The sequence below is a fragment of the Ictalurus punctatus genome, chromosome 22 (genome assembly GCF_001660625.3).
Source record: "Ictalurus punctatus breed USDA103 chromosome 22, Coco_2.0, whole genome shotgun sequence".
NCBI lineage: Eukaryota > Metazoa > Chordata > Actinopteri > Siluriformes > Ictaluridae > Ictalurus > Ictalurus punctatus.
The window spans coordinates 6,794,549-6,812,210 of NC_030437.2; the positions used below are offsets into that span (position 1 = coordinate 6,794,549).

General features: G+C 40.2%; 1 protein-coding gene across 2 annotated transcripts in view; it reads right to left on the reverse strand.

Moving 5' to 3' along the window:
• The window catches only part of rasgrf2b (Ras protein-specific guanine nucleotide-releasing factor 2b), a 77,427-nt gene that overhangs the window by 6,216 nt on the left and 53,549 nt on the right, over positions 1-17,662 (reverse strand). For both annotated transcript variants that reach the window (XM_047149872.2, XM_017451234.3), the window contains 6 exons: positions 17,059-17,459; positions 14,875-15,000; positions 10,715-10,804; positions 9,983-10,089; positions 2,236-2,348; positions 1,490-1,550 (listed from right to left, as the gene is read on the reverse strand). In XM_047149872.2, coding sequence (XP_047005828.1) covers positions 1,490-1,550; positions 2,236-2,348; positions 9,983-10,089; positions 10,715-10,804; positions 14,875-15,000; positions 17,059-17,459 — 898 coding nt within the window. The remainder of the gene's footprint in view (positions 1-1,489; positions 1,551-2,235; positions 2,349-9,982; positions 10,090-10,714; positions 10,805-14,874; positions 15,001-17,058; positions 17,460-17,662) is intronic.

The window sequence follows — 17,662 nt, forward strand, 5'->3', positions numbered from 1 at the left end:
TAGACGTACATGTACAGAGTACGTACAGCGTATATGCTAGCAGGTTGCTAAAGTTACCCTTAATTAAACCAGCAGGGTCTCTCTAGTAAATTCGAAACAGTTTGTCTGACTCTGTGTGAAATTTAGGACGGTTAAAGTTAATATGTTCCGCCTGCACCACTTCTTCCAATTTCATTAATATCTTTCTTTCATTAATGAGATCAGGTAATAAAACATGCCCCTGACTCATGTGGGTGATTCTATATTATATAGTTTTTGTGACGTGCCGTCAAATATATAAAAAGATTTTTTTTTTTAAATAAAAAAACAATTAAATGAAACTGAAATTAACCACAAGTTTAACCTATATGTAAGACCATGTAACTTCCAATTTAATGCCATTTAATTCAAAAGGCATTCATTTGTAAAATGTCATTTCAGACAAATTAAGATTTTTTTAAGGACCCATAGATGCCCTGCTATGTGATTTGTGTGTGTATCTATATTTACAGATATATTAAAATCTATATATACATTATATGTATATCTATCTATCTATCTATCTATCTATCTATATATATATATATATATATGTGTGTGTGTGTGTGTGTGTGTGTGTGTGTGTGTGTATGTGTGTGTGTATATATTTATTTACAGATTAAAATTAACACACACACACACACACTCACACACTCACACACTCACACACACACATATATTTCATTTAATAGTGAATTCAATTGTAATCTTGGGGGACGTTGTTCTCTGTAATTAGCCATCTCTGGGTTTCATTTAAGTTACGCATAACAGATTTCACACACACACACACACACACACACACACACACACACACGCTGGGTCTGTAATTAGCAGCCCTAGTTAGCTGAAGCCAGGACACACTGAGTGCATATAAATGCTTGTACCAGTGCATTGTGTTTGCGCAGTGTTACATCAATGCCATAAAAATGATGAATGATAATCGTTGTGTTTTGATAGCTCTCATAACACTCTGAGTAAAAAAAAAAAAAAAAGTGTTGCATATTTTTGGGAAATATAAACGTCTAGTGGAAACTGATGAGATTACATAACGCACATGTATCACAGATACACAGTTATGTCTATTAAGATGTACAAGGGAACTTAGCTAGAAGGCACTGAAATGTAGTAGTGAATAAACTGCTTTCAGAATGATAGCGCAGTAAGGGATTAAGTGCAAGGTTCTTCTGTTAGCTTTCCCAAAGGAGAGCTCCGTGTTTGCTCTGAGGACAGAAGAAAGCAACAGCAACAGGCTCTGTGTCGCTGTTTAAAGCTATAAGTACAGCCCTGTTGCCTGGTGAGACATGCTGTTTGAGCTTCTATATCAGTCCTCAAGCCTGATATTGTTTCGTAGTATGTACCACAGGATGAGTAAAAGCTTGATTTTCCCTTCTGTTTCTCTCTCAGGATTAGGGAATTTAGCTCTTGACTTTCATGGAATTATTTACAGTAAATAATGCAGATAAACACTCACCATCTGCAGAATGTCCTCTATCTTCAGCTGAGCATCGTCCTGGTCATCTTGTGAAAGAGCACTGTGTAAACAGAGAAAAAACAGAGGTTAAACTTAAGCCGGGTTTACACCGTCCAATTTTAGAACAATTTAGGAATGATAACTGACTAAATAGCTCTAGCTAATAGTGGTGTCGGAGGTGTGTGAGCCACATAGTGTGAAAGGTTAAATGATATCTGATCAATGAGCTCGATCGGCCCGTCTAAGGTCACAAAGAATTTTATTGGATGTCATGCAGTGTGATCAGTGTCACAATCCAATATACATAGGAGTTAGAATGGTCAGTAAGTCTGTACTATATCCACAACGGTGTGGTTGCTTGGTAACCACGTTCACGTGCTGTAGGCACCAGCTTGTGTCATGGTTTTGAATTGATCAGCAAACTACTGTATCACTGAGACAGAAAAAAAAAGACACACAGGTGATGGAAGCAGCACTAACCGAACAACGGCTTAACCTAAGGTTTTCGTGCAATCTGGACAAACTGAGCGCTGCCTGTTTCTCAACAGTTTCAGACTGAGGTGACTAATGGCATCACGGTCGTCTAGAGAGATCAAGCTACGCACTGTGAGAAGTAGCCAAATGATAAGATTTCTCTCGTGCATTGTAAGCATGGCTTTAGAGACAACAAAATAAGATTTCTCAAAAAGTCTTTACGGGCTTTATAAAATACGTGAAACACACAATATATTGTAACAATGACCTACTTCAGTATGTTTGCGGTGGCTTTCCTCTCCTGAGGGAGCAGGTCAGGATCTCTCAGCACCTCTTCCAGGAGGATCATCACGCCCATCTTCAACTCTCTATTCAGCTCAAAGTCCTGTATGACCACAAGAATGACCATTCATGACCATTGAATTTTTCTCCCAACCAAATCTTACTCCACCATATCTCAGAAGAGAACAGGAAACTGATTGACTGCAAACTCACTTGGAGTTTTAAATAACATGAATTCAAAATTCTCAACAAGCAAATTACTCTAAAAATAAATGCTTTAAATGTTTCTAGTCTTCTAAAATATTAGTCTCATCCCTGTAAGGATATAGTGAATAAATGAAGTGATTAATGTATCTTTGACCAAAGAACTCATTAAGGCATGGGTGTAAACTGGCCTGAGCAGTCAAGGCTGTAGCCCTGAAGTTTTTTTTTCTTTAGCCCCGAAAAAATTCTCCACTTAGAGCAGTTCGTTATTATGTAACTGAACATCAGTAAAAGAAGATGGCGGTGTTGTATCAGTGTTTAATCTTCAGTGAACAGAGGCAAGACCGATCATACAGGGTTTACAGGAAAGTACACTGAAATACTTGTGTCTTATTGGCTGACAGCTCTAAATTCTGCCAAACCCTAGCTGACGCAGTCAGTTAACGCGAGGCAAAAATGGATATACGCAGATTTTTATTTATTATTTTTTTTTTACAAGTGAAACTGAAACACTAACATCCTCTCACACTGAGCAGGAAAAAAAGGTGTGTAAATGTCTATAGCATGATATGAGCAGAGTATAAGGACAGATAACGTACATTGCATGGCACTGTAGCAGCTAAACCCATACAATGATAACTTAGTTCTGCCATCATGATCAACTTTTTGCCCAATTTTCACATATTTTAAGCAATTAGTCCTCACAAAATTTTTGATGGAGAAGAAGCCCCAGATGATTAACAGCCCAGCTAACGACCCTGCATGAAGGTGTTCTATGAAAGTGTGTTTGGCATGTTTGTTGACTACTGCCCAAACAGCAGTTTAAAGTAAAAGTACTTTCTGCGTTGATTTTTCAGAACAGAGAATCCTATAACAAGTCTTGTCTACGGTAATCATTATATATATATATATATATATATATATATATATATATATATATATATATATATATATATATATATATATATATGCTACAGATGCAGTAGCCAAAAATTAGGTCTAAAAAACAGAATTAAATCTAATAAATTCAATGTGTCTATGATGAATGGGACCATTTCTACTGTAAAATATAAGGGGGGGGGGGGGGGGGGGGATTCCTGGAACTGTTCTAGGAAAAAATTCTAGTTTTATAAAACTTACAGCATCCTTTATTTATAATGAGTCGTTATTGATCACCTATACATTATAGTACAGAGAAATTCTTTTCTTTGCATACCCCAGCATACCAGGAGGTTGGGGTCAGAGTGCAGGGTCAGCCATGATACAGCTCCCTGGAGCAGAGGGGGTTACGGGCCTTGCTCAAGCGCCCAACAGTGGCAGCTTGGCTGCACTGGGCTTTGATCCCCTGACCTTCCTTTAATCCCCTTCAAAGCAGTCTCCACATTGTTTCTGGTTCACTCACACCTAAGCACACCTAAGCGATCTTACCATCGAAGGTGTCTACAGGAAAGCCTAAGGAAAAAAACGTCCAGAGAAGCGGTACACCCAGATCCGGGTCTTGCACTATGACAACGCACCTGCACGCATGCATTGTCAACCAAGGAGTTTTTAACCAGAAGCAAAATGTGATTATCGCTTCGCATCCACCGCATTCGGCCGATCTCTCTCCCTGCGATGTTGATGTTCTTTTCAAGATTCACCACCGTGGAAGAAATCCAGAAAAAAAACCAGGAGGCTCTAGACATGATGGCAAAAGATGAGTAATCTTTTGACGAGGAAAAAACAGGACACGTTTCTAGGAATAGGTGAAACGCTGGGACGTGTGAATCCCCTTTGAAGGGGATTAAAGGAGAAATATTCTAAGTTTTATAACACTAGTTTGTTTTGTGTTTTTTAAACAATTCCAGGAATTTTTGGGTCCACCTTCATATTGAAAATACTGGGAGGTGGAAAGGAGGACTATTTGATGGATAATGACTGCATGTTAGAAATGCGTGTGCACCACGGTGGCACGCAAAGGCTGTGAAAAAAGAAGAATGTATCTCACTTTACCAATGGCTGAATTTTTTAGGCTAAACCCGGCAAACACATCTAAATTGAGACACATCTGAAAAACAGCTGCTAGACTGTTCGCTGGATGACTGTAGGTTCTCAACTCTCAACAAACTATTATGGGGTTATTCTAAAAATTCACTAGATAGTAGCCTCTAGCATTAGTTAAGCGTGATAAGCGTGATAAGTTTTAAACATCCCACCACCGTCCCTCAGTGGATTGAATTCCAACCTCCATCCGGACTGCAGAATCTATCATTATCTTCAAAAAACAGCTAAAGACCCACCTCTTCCGTGAACACGTAACCAACCCCTAAAAAACAACCCTACTCTGCGCACTTTGCTTCTTCTAGAACTCAAGTGATCTTGTACGGTAGCACTACTCGTATTGTTCTCCGCTTGTTATATCGCTTTGCTTGTATTTCCTCATTTGTAAGTCGCTTTGGATAAAAGCGTCGTCTAAACGAATAAATGTAAACGTAAACATGGATACTGGTATCTCTTCGCTTACTCATAAAGCATTGTACATGCAAATTTTGTCGCTTAGAACAACAATAACAAGAGAGGTTTAATCTCTTTCCACTCTCGAGTGGGAACATCACAGTGGAGTCACATGCAACTTCTAAAGCATCTCCATTCCTCTAGATGAGTGGATAGGGCTCATCAGTGATTACGCTCCCTCTGCTTTATGGCTCTATGGTTAAAGTATTGACATGCACCAGTTGACCAGAATGGTCACGTCGATTAGTCTGGAAAAACTTTCATATCTATAAAAGGATTAATCAGGCTCTGACCAAAAGGTCACTCAAATTGCAACCATGAATCAATTCACACTTGGATGTTCACTCTATGTGTTATAGTTGCACATGCTTGGTTTGACAAATGAACATAGGAAAAAGCATTTATGATCAGATCAGTACTTGAATAGGCGGCACAGCATGTCAATATTTTGCAATTTTGAGTACTGGAGGGTTTCTTGATTTGTTTGTTTGTTTGTTTGAGGTGGAGGGTGGTACTGGAACTTCACATTACCCATGTCTAGCCACAGAATCTCATGGACTATCTAAGGTGGTTTTCACACTGGGCATGTTAGCTGCAGTGTGAATCCAAGTGCGATTGTTCCGACTCATCGTATTTTTTTCAATGATTTTGTTGCTATTATACGCAGCAGATATTATGCGCAGAAATGGACCTCTTCTGTGTCACACTACATTCCCCTGCCACTCATGCTACACACGTGTTGTGGAAACGAATGATGTCATAATGAGCTAAAAACACACGCAGGTTACTTTACTTCCGGAGCTTGTCCTGACCCGAGTACGAGTTGCGTTCACGTTCACGGGAGTCACCACCACCTGTAGGTCGTCTCCGGTTCGGTACCGTGGTGCACTTCCCGGTCCACGTGACAGCTTTCACATTACCAATTTTGATCAAACCATGCTCTATTTCAGATTAATCTGCCAGTGTGAAAGCCCCCTAACAGTATTTTTGTCTACACACCATTCTTTGACTCTGAGAGTGCCTCTGCAGTCTTTGTGATGCTGATTGTTTAGCTCGCGAGTCTTCCAGGAACAACTGTATTCATACTTACGCAAGCCACCGTGCATTGAGAAACCACACAAATCAATCATTTCCGCGAATGGCAATAAACCAAAAATTGGTCATTATTTTAGTTTTTCACTTTTTAATATTTGGATTATTTTTGAATAACTGACGTTTGTAGACACACCACAGTGGTTCAGCAGTAAGAATTCCTGCCTCATAGTTTGAGCTCGGGTTAGTCTCCATGGTGCCCTATGATAGGCTGGCATCCCATCCAAGGTGTATTCCCACCTTATTTCCAGTGTTCCTGGGATATTCTCCGGATCCTGACCAGGTTAAAACAGTTACTGAATATAAATGAATACATAATTAAGCATAACCTATTATACAACAGTTAGTTCTGGTCCACTAATTTGATTAGACGAACGGCATTCCAAGAATGCTTATATTTAGTATAAGCATAATGGGACATTTCACTGTTTGTATCACTCCTCTTGTCTGTGTTCATCACATACAATTTCAATCCTAGCAATAGTTTATTGCACTGATTACCTATGGCACTCGGCCTGCGGCTGTGTGAGTACGGACGAATCACAGCTCTGCCAGTATACATTATAACCACACTCTTGATCGTGCAATATTGCTTAATTAAAGTTTCAAGCATTGGCAGTTGGTGTGTCAATTACTGCAAAGCTTCAAAGGGTGTTTATTCCAAATGAATACTCAACATATCAAAATGTACTGAGTATTGTTGGAGTATTAGTACTTGTTTGTTTATTGTGTGGCAAAAATGACTGCATTTCCTTTGATACGTGATATGTTTCATTTATATATCATCTTTCTCAAATCCAGGGATTGAAACCCCCCAGCTGAAAGATCCAAAGGTTTCATTTGACAGAGAGTAGAATGAGAATTAGTGAATTCACTACAAAGCAAAGCCAAGCTATGTAGCATCTCCCATCTCTAGCTGAGAGAAAAGCGGTAAGCCAGAAAATCACAGCATTATCCACTCGTTCATAAACTTCAAAAGCCCATAAATGATCGCTCTGGCACCTTAATCTCTACCGACCCAAAACCCAGCAACAAAAACAACCTCAGTGGGGAAAATCAACGTTTCTGCAGGCTCCTATATGACACTACAGCTCTCTCCCTCAGCATCCAGGCTGTGTTGAATGGATGACTGAACAGAGAGACAGGCGCGATCAGCAGCAAATGGGCGCCGTTGATAATTAACAGTGCAGATCACTTTGCCTCTCTTGCTGCTTTCTGCCACTGTAGGTCTACAATTATCCTTATTACAGTGCTGCACAGGCACGACTGATACTACTGAGTGAGGCTGCTGCTGTTTCCTCATATTATGTTCCTTCTGGGCTTTTAGATTAATAGGTTAGCGGTTAGTATTAAACGCATCCTTTGTCGCTTTCCAAGGCAAATTCATATGTGTCAGGGGAAACAAACGAAATTGACCTCAGCTTTCGCTCAGACACTTTGCAAGTCCATCTGGAGGAGACCTTTCAACATGCTCTTTAAAAGCTCGGTCACTTTAAACGTCTCTTTCCTCCCCCTCTCTTCACTCTGAACTGCACCGCTCACCTATTCCACTGGAAAGGTCAGTTTTAACAAGCGTTCTCCAGATCAGTTCACCACACCCGCCTAGGCAAAATTCAACAAAAGGGTACAACAGATCAATGCAATTAGGCTGCAGTGTGTCTCCTGAAAAGACTGAAGGGCTTGACAAACAGCGTTAAAAAAAAAATTAAAAAAAAAAAAACCCTTAGAACTATTTGACAAAGCTTGACCAAAAAGAGAGCGTCTGTTCGATCGTTTGTGAGGCACTAATTACAAAAGAGGATCATAAGGGCGATTTGGCTCAGTAAAAGCTGTGAACATTAGCGCTGTAATATCCCACAGATGGAGACATGTGAGACAGGGCGGCAGGCAGAGCAAAGTTTATGAGGAAGCAATGCCCAATAAGATTACAGATCAATTGGATAGTGATGGCTGGCTCCAGGACACACACACACACACACGCACGCGCGCACAGAGTGAGAGAGAACTCGTGCCAGCCAAAAGGCTCATTTCCTATTCAGTCTATTAACCACTACGAAGATTTAAAACAAGATAAACAACATTAGCTAACAGCCCATTGTAATGTAGAGGATGTATACGCTCATTCAGGAAACACTTAATGTCAGGGCAAAGATTTAAACTCAGTCCCAATTCTCTGTTTTCATTTAGCAAGGAAACAAAAGGATTTTTTTGTCTGTTGTCTGTGTGTGTGTGTGTGTGTGTGGGGGGGGGGGGGGGGGGGGGGGGTGTTCCCCCACTGCTACTTGTACTACATGTAAGCTACATGACGGTTTAAGGGCACAGATTGACAATCCACATTCATCACTTGGTAGCAGGGTGACTGCACACATGTGATGAGATAATATCCTCAGCGAGAAAGCAAAGGACAGGCCCAATAAAGACAGACAAGCATGATCACTTGTCCACAGTGGAAAATAGACTTCAAATAGCTAGGTTTCTGTGGCTTAGTCAATAAAACAATGGCCTTTATTGCCTTTATTGAATACGTACTTATCAAAGGTGAAGTGCACTGAATACTGATTTACACATAGACACTTCATGTGCTTATCCTTATAATTCTGATCCTGTTTTTTAAAATGTATCTTTATTTATTTGTTTGTTTGTTTACTTGTTTATTTATTTATTTACTTAACAGCTGCGGTACTGAGAGATAAAACGGAGTCCACTCGCTGCTGTTTTAATTAAGACTCAGCACTGTAGGTACAAGATGCAAATTGGTTTTTATTTGCGATAATAGCAAGGAAATTGTGCACGGATGGCAACCAGCTTACTTGTAGAACAGAACACACCGAGCCAAAGGTAAAGCCTGGATGACGTCTGTGTGTTCACAGCCAGAGCAATGACGAAGATGCAAAACTAGTAAAAAGAACTTAAGAGAGTAAAACAGCTCCGGGTCTACTCTCATCTGGAGGATAGGCTACTATAGTATTGCACAGCACATCAGCGACTTTAGAGTATAAACATACCCCGAAGGTCGGAGTTTAACATTCTGAATGACTTGGAGATACGAATATGTCGGGGCAAACTGACATTGGGATAATGGGACACTGGGGACTGCAGGGACAACAAACAACGACCACACTGGAGAAACTGTGCTATAAGGCTTTCAAATTTAAAACTGATGTCTTGTCTGTATTACATAAAAAGATGATGTCATGAAGTGCCAGTGCGAAACAACAAATCAAAACATACCGAATGTGCCTTAAAGGGATGGATTACCGACCAAGGATGCTAGGACCATGACCAGTAGGGGGCCTTCGATATGTACAAGTAATCACACACAACACAATACAATGTGTATGAATGTCCAATGATCCAATGAATGTAAAGTCATGAAATCTGAAATAGATTTGGAATTGTTATTGGTGTGTGGGAACACAGTGAGTGGTCAGTTAGGTCCTAACTGTTTTTAACTGGACCTAGATATGCAGCTGAAAAAACAAGGATAACTGTTCGGCAAATCCAGTTCACTAAGATAGAAATTTCCAAACCGTGAAGTGATTTAATGCGAAATGAAACCGGGAGCCAATGCAGTTCAGACAGGATTGGAGTAATGTGAGCTGAGCGCTTGGTATGTGTACGAAGTCGAGCGGCAGAGTTTTGAGTATATTGCAACCTAGCAATAGAATTAGCAGGTAAATCAATAAGGAGAGCATTGCGATAGTCAAGACGTGAGGATACAGATTCATGAACCAGTGTTTCAGAGTTTAAAATAAAATTTTCATAGTCATTATAAACAGCTGGTTCCACTGTCGCTGTACTACGGCTTCATGTATACATTACAGTCTAAAAGGGCTGTAACCTGTACATCATACTGTAATTGTAACACACAAAGCCCAGGTCTTTACAGATCTGTCTTACAGAGGTGGGGAAGTAGAGAGAGGTGTGTACTGATCACACTGAACAAACCTGGGAGTGTTTGGAGACCCAGTGGCGCAGGACATTCAGAACCCGGTTAGTGGCTGCTCTTCGGATGATGAACTCTTTGTCACACATTCTCTCAGAGTTGTTGAAAACTGAAAATAGAAGGTATCTAGTTACTTTGTGCACTTCTAAGCGTAAAAAAGCTTTTGCGAGTTTGGAGTATCAAATGTTGAACTGCAGCATTAAGATGGATTACCCAGCTTGAGATTGTTCTTCACATCATAAAAGAAATAATTATTCGGTTGCGAGTTGTGAAAACTCAAGCGATGTGTATTTCCTGGAAGGGATGAATTATAGTGTCCAGATATGGATCTACTCAAATGCATCGAGTTTTATATACCATTATAGCATAGTGAAACTTTTTCAAAGAGAAACAAACCGATGCTGCTTCGCTGTGCAAGAGCCTGGATTGCCGTAACTGATTTACGTCAGCAAAACATAATTTTCTTTACTCGCAGGTCTTCAATATGTAATGTGCCATTATGTAATAATGTCTGATATAGAATTGTGCCAAGATGTCGTTGGGATCATCTGGGATGATAACCACAAAAGGCAGCTGTAATCACACTGTTTAAACCCAGTGCAGCTTTTATGATCAAATTTACAGAAACAATTTATTCTATATAAAAAAAGCCCCATTAGGTCTCTTCTACATGTGGAAAATACCTTATTTTTACATAACTTATTGATGTATTGTTGCTTGTGATGTCCACGTACCTGGAGGGCTGCTGTGGCCAGCGGCGGCTGTTGCAATAGCGAAGGCTGAAGCTGGAGACACTGAACAGCGCGAGTTCTCTACTGCTGGGACTATGGGGAGAAAACATACATAAACGTACAGAAAAACACACCAATGACATAAGGAAGACAGCTTACATGTTAAAGGAATGGTTCAGGGGGGTAATATGTAAAATAAACCACACACAAGGTTTATTTGACATATTTGACATATTTATTTTACAGATCTCCTCGACTACAGCAGAATCTGTCGGACTGTCAGGGTTGCCAAGCGTATACATAAATGAATACAGGATAAAAGGCATCTTGGGAAATTTTCCTCTCTAGGTTAACCAGGTGTGGGCGAGTGACCATATGGAAATGGCTTGACAGTGGAAATTTCTCTGCATAGTTCGTGTGAAGAAATACAGCAAAGGCCAAGTGGAGAAATAAAGTGCATTAATGTGAAATATTGGGCATTATCAGAACAGCATACGTTGAGTAATGCCCTGTGTTGAGCCATGCCAACCATAAATATGTATCAGGGGAATTAAGCAACAGGAACTCTGAACAGCACATGCATAGGAACTGATTTCATGGGCTTACATTTTACTATTAACGATTAGGAAGTGGATAAAACAGCGGCCCGGGTGCCCAGAACAAGCAGATTTCATGTTCAGGCTATTAGTTTTTAATTTACAGTTGCCCAGCAGGCAAGAAGGTTAAACAACCATGAAAAGAAAATAAACTTTATTCCTACTGACATTTGAAAAAATATTTAATTTGGTAGGTACAATAAATATATTGCAGCTCATGGTGATTAGCATTGATCATGTAACTATGAGCATGCTGCTCATTCCAAATATTGTACCCCAACCTGGAGTGAGGGATCATTACAATTAAAATGATTTGTAAAGTGTTGGATTTTACACTTCATTGTAGGCCTATTCAATCTTTTATCCCCTCTTTAGGCCAAAAAAGTGCCTCTCTGTTTTTGACTATGTTTGGCCGAAACCTTCTCTTGGCATGCCTAATACAGTCCCCTCCAAAAGTATTGGAATAGCACGGCAAATTCTATTGTTTTCACTATACATTGAAGACATCTGGGTTCGAGATCAAAAGATGAATATCAGACGATATCAGAATTTCAGCTTTCATACTTTCATATTTACATCTAGTGATCAAAAGTGATAAATAATTAAAAAAAAGAATATTGCAACATGTGACTGATAGGTGTTTCTTGCTGTCCAGGTGTTGCCTGTTAAATTGATTGCTTAAAGGATTAATACCTCTGAATGTCTACACTTGGTTTTAACCCTAGGTTTGCCTGTGAAAACTTCATCTGTTGTTAAAAAGGATAAACTAACATGAAGAGCAGAGAGCTGTCTATGGGAGAGAAGTAGTCCATTTTATAGGAAAATCTATAAGAGCCGTTGCACAAGCATTGAGCATAGCCAACATAACAATCTGGAATGTCCTGAAAAAGAAAGAAACCACTAGTGTACCAACAACCAGACACAGAACAGTCAGCCAAGCAAAACAACAACAGCTAATGACCGAAATGTGAGAGCTGTGAAGAAAAACCCAAAAACAGCAGTTAGGGACATCACCAACAACCTCCACAGGGCAGGAGGTGAAGGTATCGCAATCCACCATTCGAAGATGATGTCAAGTGGGAAAAATATAGAGATATACCTTCAAGATGCAAACCACTCATCAGCAGTAAGAATCAGAAATCCAGATTGGAATTCACAAAGAAATACAGAGATGATCTACAAAAGTTCTGAAACCAAAATTAACCTCTATCAAAATAATGGAAAGGCCAAAGTGTGGAGAAAGAAAGGATCTGCTCATAATACAAAAAACATACAAGCTCATCAGCCAAGCATGGTGAAGGTGGTTTCATTGTTTGGGCTTACATGGCTGCTTCTGGAACAGACTTACTAATCTTCATTGATGACGTAACTCATGATGGTAGCTGTAGAATGAATTCAGAAGTTCACAGGAACATTTTCTCTGCCAATTTACAGAGAAATGCATCCAAATTAAATCGAGAGGAACTTTATCATGCAGCAAGACAATGATCCCAAACACACTGCCAACACAACAAAGGACTTTATCAGGGGGGAAAAGTGGAACGTTTTAGACTGGCCAAGTCAATCACCAGACCTTAACCCAACTGAGAAGCGTTTCACCTCCCGAAACAAACAACAACTGGAAGAGGCTGCAGTAAAAGCCTGGAAAAAGAAACCGACAATTTGATGATGTCAATGAGTCACACGATTGATGCGCTTATTGCAAGCAAGGGATATGCAACCAAATATTACGTGTTATCTACTTTCATTTACTTCAAGACATATGAAGTGTGTGTGTGTGTTGTATGTGTTATATAAATATATGTTCTTATACTTTTGCTCACCTAAATATTGGGTGGTCTGATACAAAAACAAAATGTTTTATGTTGTTTAACACATCTAGATGTAAATACCAGGAAATCAATGTTGAAATACTAAACTCTCATCTCGTATGCATATAATGATCTCAAACCCAAATGTCTTGGCTGTATAGCACAAATAAACGAATTGGACTTGCCGTTCCAATAGTTTCAGAGGGGACTGTAAATATAGTTAGAGTAACTGGTGTTAACTACATACTTGTCTAATGTTAGCTAAATAAAACACACACTAATAGATGTTATTTCCCATTAATGAACTCGAAACATTCTCCATTTACACTGACAGGAAGGGAAAATCGAGATGAGACATGACTGGGACATGACTGGGAGAAAGGGACTGGGCTTTCCAGGGTGTCAGTTAATATCAGAGAGTTTTGCACCCTCATGTTAGGTCTGCTGAAATGTTAAATATAAAATAGTGTATCCTGCAACAAGACAATAACCCAAAACATATTTAACAAATATATCAAATTTAACAAATGCAATTTGGAAGGTGATTTTTTTTCAGGACTATATTGTTCTCCAGACCTGTGTGCGACTTTAAAAAGACAGTTTAAATCTTAGTACGACAGATACAGAAAGAAGAACGGCCAACAAAACTGGAGGCTGGAGACTCTGACTCCAAGTGTGTACAAACCTTTGCATTCAACTATAATTTACAGTGAGAAAATGAATTCAAGAATTACATCACAATGATACTCAGGGGGAAAAAAAGAAACCAAGCTTCCATCCTTGCATGACAAACAAACAGCGTTAACTGGAAACCAAATGCAGGTAATGGCTGAAATTTAGAAGTAGAGAATTGTAGGACGTTAGCTAATTGGAATTGTCACTTTACCACATCATAACTAATTTGGGTAGAATCAAGTAAATCTCAGTTTAAACACTGCCCTGAATGTCAAGCTGGTTGCTCTCGCTTAGAAACAGATAATAAACTGTATCGTTCTGCTTTGTCAGCTCATAGTGGAAACACTGGGATATGAATGACCTAAAAAGCCTGAAATCTAAGACCTAGCAACTAACAATGTAAGATATTTTAAAACTTAAGGCTTTTCATTTCCATCCATCCATTCATCCATCTTCTATACCGCTTATCCTTTTCAGAGTCACGGGGAACCTGGAGCCTATCCCAGGGAGCATGGGGCACAAGGTGGGGTACACCCTGGACAGGGTGCCAATACATCACAGGGCACAATCACATTTCATTTGAAAAATTTCAGACAAATTACACAGAGTTGTGTTTCTCTTCATTATGATCATCCATCTCTCAATTTTCTGGACCACTTATCCTACACAGGGTCACTGGGGAGCCTGAAGTCTATCCCAGGGATCTCGGGGTCACAAGACAGGGGACGGGGTGCCAACCCATCGTGAGGCACAATCACACACACATTCGCGCATTACGAACAATCTGGAAATGCCAATCAGCCTACCCCGCATGTCTTTGGATTGGGGGAGGAAACCGGAGTACCTGGAGGAAACCCCCGAAAGGAGAACATGACAACCCCACACACAGAGGTCAGAGGTCGGGGTTCGAACCCGCAACCCCGGAGACACGGGGTTCTAACCACTAATCCACCGTACCCCCATTCATCATGATCATTATTTATTTTAAAGAATGCGTTACAAAGTTTTAATTCAAACATTTGAACTTTAGACACACACACACACACACACACACACACACAGAGAAAATTCAGTGTGTTACCTCCAGGACCTCTGAAGCGCATGTGTCGTGGTGTAGACGGCGACCTGCAGGGCGAGAGATCTCCAGCTTCACTGCCTTGTGGTGACTCAGGAATGAACTTCTCCATTGAAGCTGATTCTAGGACAGCTGGTGGCAGAAGGAAACCCCTTTATACTTTCCCTCATAACATCGTAAAGCAAACCAATTATGTTGTGTAACAAAATTGTACGAATCTTTTATTTATGTATCTATTTAGTTTTTTTAATGTACGTCGAGGAATCTGACTGCATGTGTGACAGGTGCAGAGTAAATTGGAGGCAGACAAGGAAACAAGGTGAGATGAAGATCAGGGTTTAGACCTGCATTGACATTATCTTCACGAAGATCTCACTCTAAAAATAGAAGCCTCATATGGCTCCTGTATTTTGAGTGATTATACAGTATGAAGTTCCTTGTTCTGATTTTGCTTCTGGACCATCTATATATGTCACTGTGGCATCTACGTGCTCCTGTGATTGAATAAACCTGACACAGTGGCATCTCACCACAACTGGCAAAAAGCTAGACATCAAATATAAAATCTCAACAACAACAACAACAAAAGGAAACAACAGAATAACAGAACCAATTCTACTAAAGATTTACACAACAGATTTACTGCTGATGTGTGCCAAATTGGTTTATCAGTATCAGTATCTTTTTCCACACTTTGATACGCACAAAACCAATTTCCCCACTTCCATTTCCACAGGTGACAAAACACACAATCAGAACACAGTTAAAAGGAAACTGCAGGTTATTGGAAAGTTGCTCTGCAGCTTAGAAAAAAAACAAAACAACTCAATGAACTGGGAAATGAGGACGATAGATCAGCAAGACATCCCATGAATTCTCAGATGTTGTGCAAAAGCCATGCCTTAGTGCTAATGGTGTGCGATAACACCCGTCTCCCTGTCGCAGACAATAGATACAATAAATACAACAAAAACACGGGGCCATTATTGCAATTTGTAAAGCAGAAACTGAACGCTGTTAGCCGGGTTGAGTTTGGGAACTCTGCAGGAGACCGCACGAGGGGTAAGAACGGCCCAGACTTTGCAGGCAAAACAAACTCGGAGAGCAATTATCAACATATCAATGTGCTGACAAAGCTGAGAACTATAGGACATGACATTTCCATTTGTGTAATAAAGGACAAATGGCTGATCCACCATACTGAACTTTTACAACCAGCAGGCAACAGAAAAGCCTTAATGCGGAGTACTTCGTTAAGCAAACAGCTTAGGAAATTCTGTTTCGCATTAGCAGAGCGCTTGCACACTACTCGCTCCTGTGGTTTACAAGGAGTTGTTGATATATATATATAAAGGAAAATGTCGTTTTTAGGATTTGGCCTTCAGACTGAACCGCGCTCATTTCGAAAAGCTATTAAAGATGCAGGATTCCGTATCACATAAAAGGAACCGTGCTTCAGGGGAAAGAAAAACATCAAGTTAGCAACTTTATCTTGGCATTACTTGTGGCTTTAAAAGTGCTTTGTTTTCTCCGATGTGAAGATGTTTAGGTCATACTATAGCCAAGGGGAACCCTTCCCTTTTGGCAAAATAAATAAAAAACGGTGCCAGAAAAGGTTCTTAGAAGAATCCTTTTTGGTTCCCTAAAGGGCCATTTTTGGTTCTGTAAAGAACTTTCCAGTCCATGGTTCTTTACCCATTAAATGTTGTTGCAACAATAAACATAATAATCATTTTTTCCACTATTAATGGGAACATTTATGGTGGGAAATGTATAGGAAAAATTGGTCAGATTAGAATGAGTACATTATAAAGAGATGTGGTTTGTTGGGGTATCTAATAAATTTGATTCATCTCATTCTCCTTAAAGAAGAAAATGTGTGCCAGAGGCATCGTGATATATGTTTAGTATTCTGTTGTAGCTTTCACATCGATTAGAAATAACCCACAGGCTGACATAACTTACAATAAATGCATTTTCGGTCTTCTTGTGTGCTTTTATGGATGCAAACCCTCTGAGATGTAGAGTTTATACTGGCTCTCGATTATAGCATTAAATCTCTTGAATCCATTAGATTCCAGAGAATATATGATTTGATGTGTTATATGCTTGAGGCCTTATTAAAATACAGACCTTCCATCACCTGACCATATCCTTCCCTCTGGACAAGTAGCAAAGAGGCAATCTTACCTCTCCGAATGCTACGGCGCAGTTTTCCAGAGAGCGCGTCGATGCGTGGTGTGTCTGCACCGTCATCATTGGCGCCAGGACTCTGCTCAGGTGAAGGATCCTGAGGAGACTTGATGTTGGAGGAGGGAGGAGGCGAGATGCAGGGGTTAGCTGAGGTGGGGCTGTTGGTGGCGGAGGAGGAGATCGGGATGGAGAGGTCCAGTGCAGCCACCCTGAAGCCGAGCGGAGAGTTGAGGGAGAGCTTACGGGCTCGCACAGGAGAGGACGTGCGTGAGGGGATGGAGAGAGGAGGAGGCGAGGAGAATTTCCTGCGCAGGCGAGGAGATTTCTCGTTTGGATGCTCACTGCCCGTGCTGCTGGAGCGGTTGTTCTGGTTGGTAGCGAAGAAAAGCTCCAGGGACCTGGGTTTGGGAGAACATATGTGACAGTGTGAGGTAGACAGCATGCTTCCGGACAGATTCTCCAATGGCGAGCAAACATTTATTCATCTGTGACTGAAGAACAGAGATGAAAGATGGATGAGGTGCGTTTGTGTCCAGACATAATGTGTTATCTTTTTTTTTTTTTTTTAAAAACCCAAAAAAAACACAATAGGACTGGGTAA